This window comes from Triticum aestivum, chromosome 3A (genome assembly GCF_018294505.1).
Source record: "Triticum aestivum cultivar Chinese Spring chromosome 3A, IWGSC CS RefSeq v2.1, whole genome shotgun sequence".
Classification (NCBI taxonomy): Eukaryota; Viridiplantae; Streptophyta; class Magnoliopsida; order Poales; family Poaceae; genus Triticum; species Triticum aestivum.
The window spans coordinates 700317865-700322071 of NC_057800.1; the positions used below are offsets into that span (position 1 = coordinate 700317865).

Consider the following 4207-nt stretch of genomic DNA (forward strand, 5'->3'; position numbering starts at 1 on the left):
GCTACTCAATAGCCCATTCTCTACGGTATATGACCCTTTCAGGGTTCCTGGGTACATTTTGCAGCATCGACATCATAGTGTGCTTGGTATATGGACCACATTTTGTGCTCCTGGATCCGGGGTTGCAGTTCTACCAGTGCAAAGCTGGCTGCATCATCAATGTAATATAGAGGGAATGGTAGCCTCAGAAGAGTCAGACTTGTTCACCATTACATCACCAAAATAGTTGTACGCACATCACCGTTTCTTCCACATTGACGCAGACTGTTGATCTCCATGAGCTTGCCAAGGATGTGTAGGAGCCAATTCGTTCTGGTAGGTGGCCTCTTGGTCACATCCGGTAGCCTACAGTGTTCTGCCATCGCCTGCCACAGAGCCACCGCTCACAGACATATGCAAAATGCATGGAACATGTCGTTGCACTTGGTCGCACACACTATCTGAGAACGTGTCCACAAAATTCATATATCTGCTAATAGCTTGAGCCAGACCAGTTGAGCTGAACCCGACTGCGCCCGGCGTAGCAGGCCGAGTGCTATGTAAAGGGAGGAGAGGCATGCGGCTAGGTATCGATGATCAACTGAAGCATTGCTACATTCCCCTCCACCCTTGCTCTTCATCCTTGAATTCCCTTTTGGATTTGTATGCCTATTGTATCCAAAGTGTAATCTGAATCCGGTGTGAAAGAATGAGTCGACGTGAACACAAGCCGAATCCGATGCTACAACTCCAAATGGCTTTGTACGTTGCTGACTGGACAGAGGAAAGGCGGTGATCCATGTCGACGGCGACTCTACGCGGTTAAATGTGTAGCCAGAATGGTAGAATCTCCTGCTCGTGACCCGCGTGCACCACGAGTTATGTTCTCCTACTCCCTCCCATGGTCTCACCGTCCAGCTTGAGGATGCAAAATTCACTAACATCACTTGGTTCGGTACAAGAAGGTTTCCACTTCTATATAGATCAGTGGAACTATTGATTTAGGGTTTAGGAAAAGTTTACAAATTAGCAAATTTTAATGGAGGTTAAAGGTGGAGGTTAGAAGTTACCTTTTTCTATCAAAAGGGTAATATTGTTTAGCTTCCAAATAAATCTATTCAAAACGTTTGATTTGCATGCTAATATGGCGATAGCCTTTTAAGTAACTTTATTATTCCTGCAAAATATTTAATCAGGGCCCAGGTAGACCCCACTAGAAAAAAGGCGTCACAAAGTCACAGTACATTTCACCATACTTTGAGTTTCGTCGTCACATTCTCAATGTTGATATTCCAATAAGTTTTACACATAAGGACGCATCTCAGGTCAACTACGCAGTAATTATACATATTGATTTTGCACAGATTCATATACATTGGACCATTACCTATCATGAAGAAGTAGAGATTCATCACCAAACCATATTTAATCCTTGTCCCTGTGGATGACCTGAAGCTTGACCCCATGTTTGAAGTTGAGCACGATCCCATACTGAAACTCTAGCGGTGACTCCATGGCTTTTGAGTGACGAAACACGTAGTGGCTATACAAATGAATGATGGCGAGCTTGATCTCTTGGATCGCAAACTTCTCCCCGATGCAGGCCCTTGGACCAATGCCGAAGGGGATGAAGGCGTAAGGATGCCGACACTTCTCCTCATTGCCAGCAGGGTCAAACCGCTCTGGCCTGAATTGCTCTGGCTCCGGAAAGTTAATGGGGTCCTTTGCAAGTACACCAGGTGCCAACCACACCCATGTGCCCTACATTCATAGAAAGAGGTTGAAACTTTTGGTTCGGTTAGTATCTAAGAATTCGATCACATTCTACATGTCAACAATTAAGTAACATATAAATTGAGTATTGTAAAAAAACTATATACAGGGAAAAAGGAAAATGAGTGAATGACAGGTTGAAACTCTAAGATGCATACATACATACATACATACATACATACATACATACATACATACATACATACACTCGTTTTCCTTTTGGTTGCCGCTACACCTCCCGAAAGAAAGGTGTCAAAGTTTATTGGTGACTTGGAGATACTCATTTCTGAGTTGGCTTGGTGAAGGTGAAGAGACCATTATTTTGGTCCGACACCTTTGCTATCAAGGATGGCTGTCAGACCAGGTTATGGAAAAATATATTGTTGGGCAATGCCCCTCTAGGACACCAATTCCTAGTTTGTTTCATTTTATGCACACTAATCATACATGATGCAATCAAAGGAAACCTTAGTGTCTCCTCCTAAGGTTGTCATTCAGGCAGGGACCTAATTGGTTTGAATCTGGCGGCAAGGAATGCCTTACTTCAACGCCTAGCAAATGTTAACTTGCCACGGTGAAACAAAGAGTTATTATGGATTTCCAGCATAATTAGGCAATTTTCAAGCTAATTCAATGTGCCTGACTCTTGTACGTTCTGACGTAATAAGTAATAATAAATAACCTAGAAACTAAAAATCACATTAAAGTTTAAATATATAGGGTAATTTTAACTAGTAGAGAAAATCATGCTAAGTGGATCTATCATGTGAGTAATAAGTAGCTCTTTTTGTTACAAAGACAAAACAATAATTACACGTCTTTTCTTTGAGTGGCATATTGCTCATAATGCATTGCCTGTCACTCATGTTGCTTCTAACCCGCGACGGGGGATTATATGAAGCTCATATCAAAGAGAGTTGTTCATAGCGGCATGTAAATATGCCATTGCTGTGTAGACAGCCAAAAAGGTGTACGCAGCATGAATGGCGGTTTGGTCTTAATTTGGACCAGCTTAGATTTTTCTTTCTCTCGAGGATACATTTGTTCAAGACGTGCATGTATTCCCATATTCCATAGGCTGTGTGCATGAGTTGTATTCAGAGTGCAAAGCTTTGAATCAAATAAAATTGGTTTGATCGAAAATGTATACCTTGGGAAGGACATAGCCACCAATCTCCACTCTCTCCAATGTTTCTCGGGCCACCAATGGCGACACCACGTAGAACCTCATTGATTCCTTGACCACCTGAATTTCATGACAGGTGGATGCACCACATCAATCAAACTTAATAAAATGAGCTCATCAACTTCATTAATTAATGAACATGCCAGTGATCACGGCCATGAGTGCTTGCCTGATCGAGGTAAGGGAACCTGGTCTTGAGATCATCGGCCGTGGGCACGCGACCGCGGGGGCCGAACGCGTCTATCTCCGTGAGCAGCTTCTCCTCTACCTCCGGGTGCTTGGCGACGAGGTAGACCACCGAGGACAGCGTGAACGACGTTGTCGCCGACCCGACGAGGAGGTGCTCGTAAGTCAGCGCGCTCACGTAGTCCGGAGTGAGCAGCTCCTGCACTGCCGCGCCGCCCCGCTCCCTCGCCCCGAGGACCACGGACAACAAGTCCTTGCGCTGCTTCGACGCCGGCTCGCGCTCCCTCGCCGCCATCAGGTCGGCGACGATGACGTCCATCTGGCTGCTGAGCTCGTGGTTCACATGATCGATCTTCCAGTCGGCCGTGCCGGGTATCCTCTTGAGCACCTGCCGGAACGGCTGTTGCAGGAACGGCACGAGGTTGCCCACTATGATAGACAGCGACCCGGACAGGTCCATCTTGAGCGACGTGGTCGCGTGCAGGTGCATTTTCACGAACTCCTCCGACACCTTCACGGCCGTTCCGCCGTTCTTGACGCCAGCGCCAGCCTTGCCATCAATGTCTGTCGACACCGGCTCTCCGGACAGGCCAAAGTCTGCGCCGAAGGCCGCGTGCCCGATGACGTCGGTGAAGAGGGTCAAAGCCAGCTTTGAGAAGACGACCTCGTCTCCTTCATCGAGATTCCTCGCCGCGCGCTCGATGTAGGACTCCATGGTCGGGATGAGGCCGGCGAGGTGAGACGGTTGGTAGAGGGAGATGATGATGTTACGCATCGTCGTCCACCTCAAACCTCTGACATACAAGCACACATGCATTATTTCATTTCCTGTGGTTCTACCGGCCAGGTGGCCACTACTTATGTAAACCGTCCATCCGTTTATTGGTCGTAGTCGTACTGTGGCTGCATTAATCATGTGTGCAATGTGTTCTCATTGTATTCTAGTTTACTATATATGAGATTTGGTCATATGGAACTACATAATTACCGATGTAGATTTATGAGAATTTGCTAAAATGTTGTCTCTCACTACTCAATCTATTCTGAATGCAGCATATTCTCTCTCTCTCTCTCTCTCTCTCT

General features: G+C 46.1%; 1 protein-coding gene across 1 annotated transcript in view; it reads right to left on the reverse strand.

Annotated features, from left to right (window-relative positions):
- Positions 1–1160: 1160 nt before the first annotated feature.
- The window catches only part of LOC123059241 (cytochrome P450 711A1), a 4909-nt gene continuing 1862 nt past the window's right edge, over positions 1161–4207 (reverse strand). Inside the window, exons 2-5 of the mRNA XM_044481852.1 lie at positions 3675–3918; positions 3108–3626; positions 2903–2998; positions 1161–1740 (exon numbers count right to left, since the gene is read on the reverse strand). Of these exons, the coding sequence (XP_044337787.1) occupies positions 1405–1740; positions 2903–2998; positions 3108–3626; positions 3675–3918 (1195 nt within the window). The 3' untranslated portion in view covers positions 1161–1404. The remainder of the gene's footprint in view (positions 1741–2902; positions 2999–3107; positions 3627–3674; positions 3919–4207) is intronic.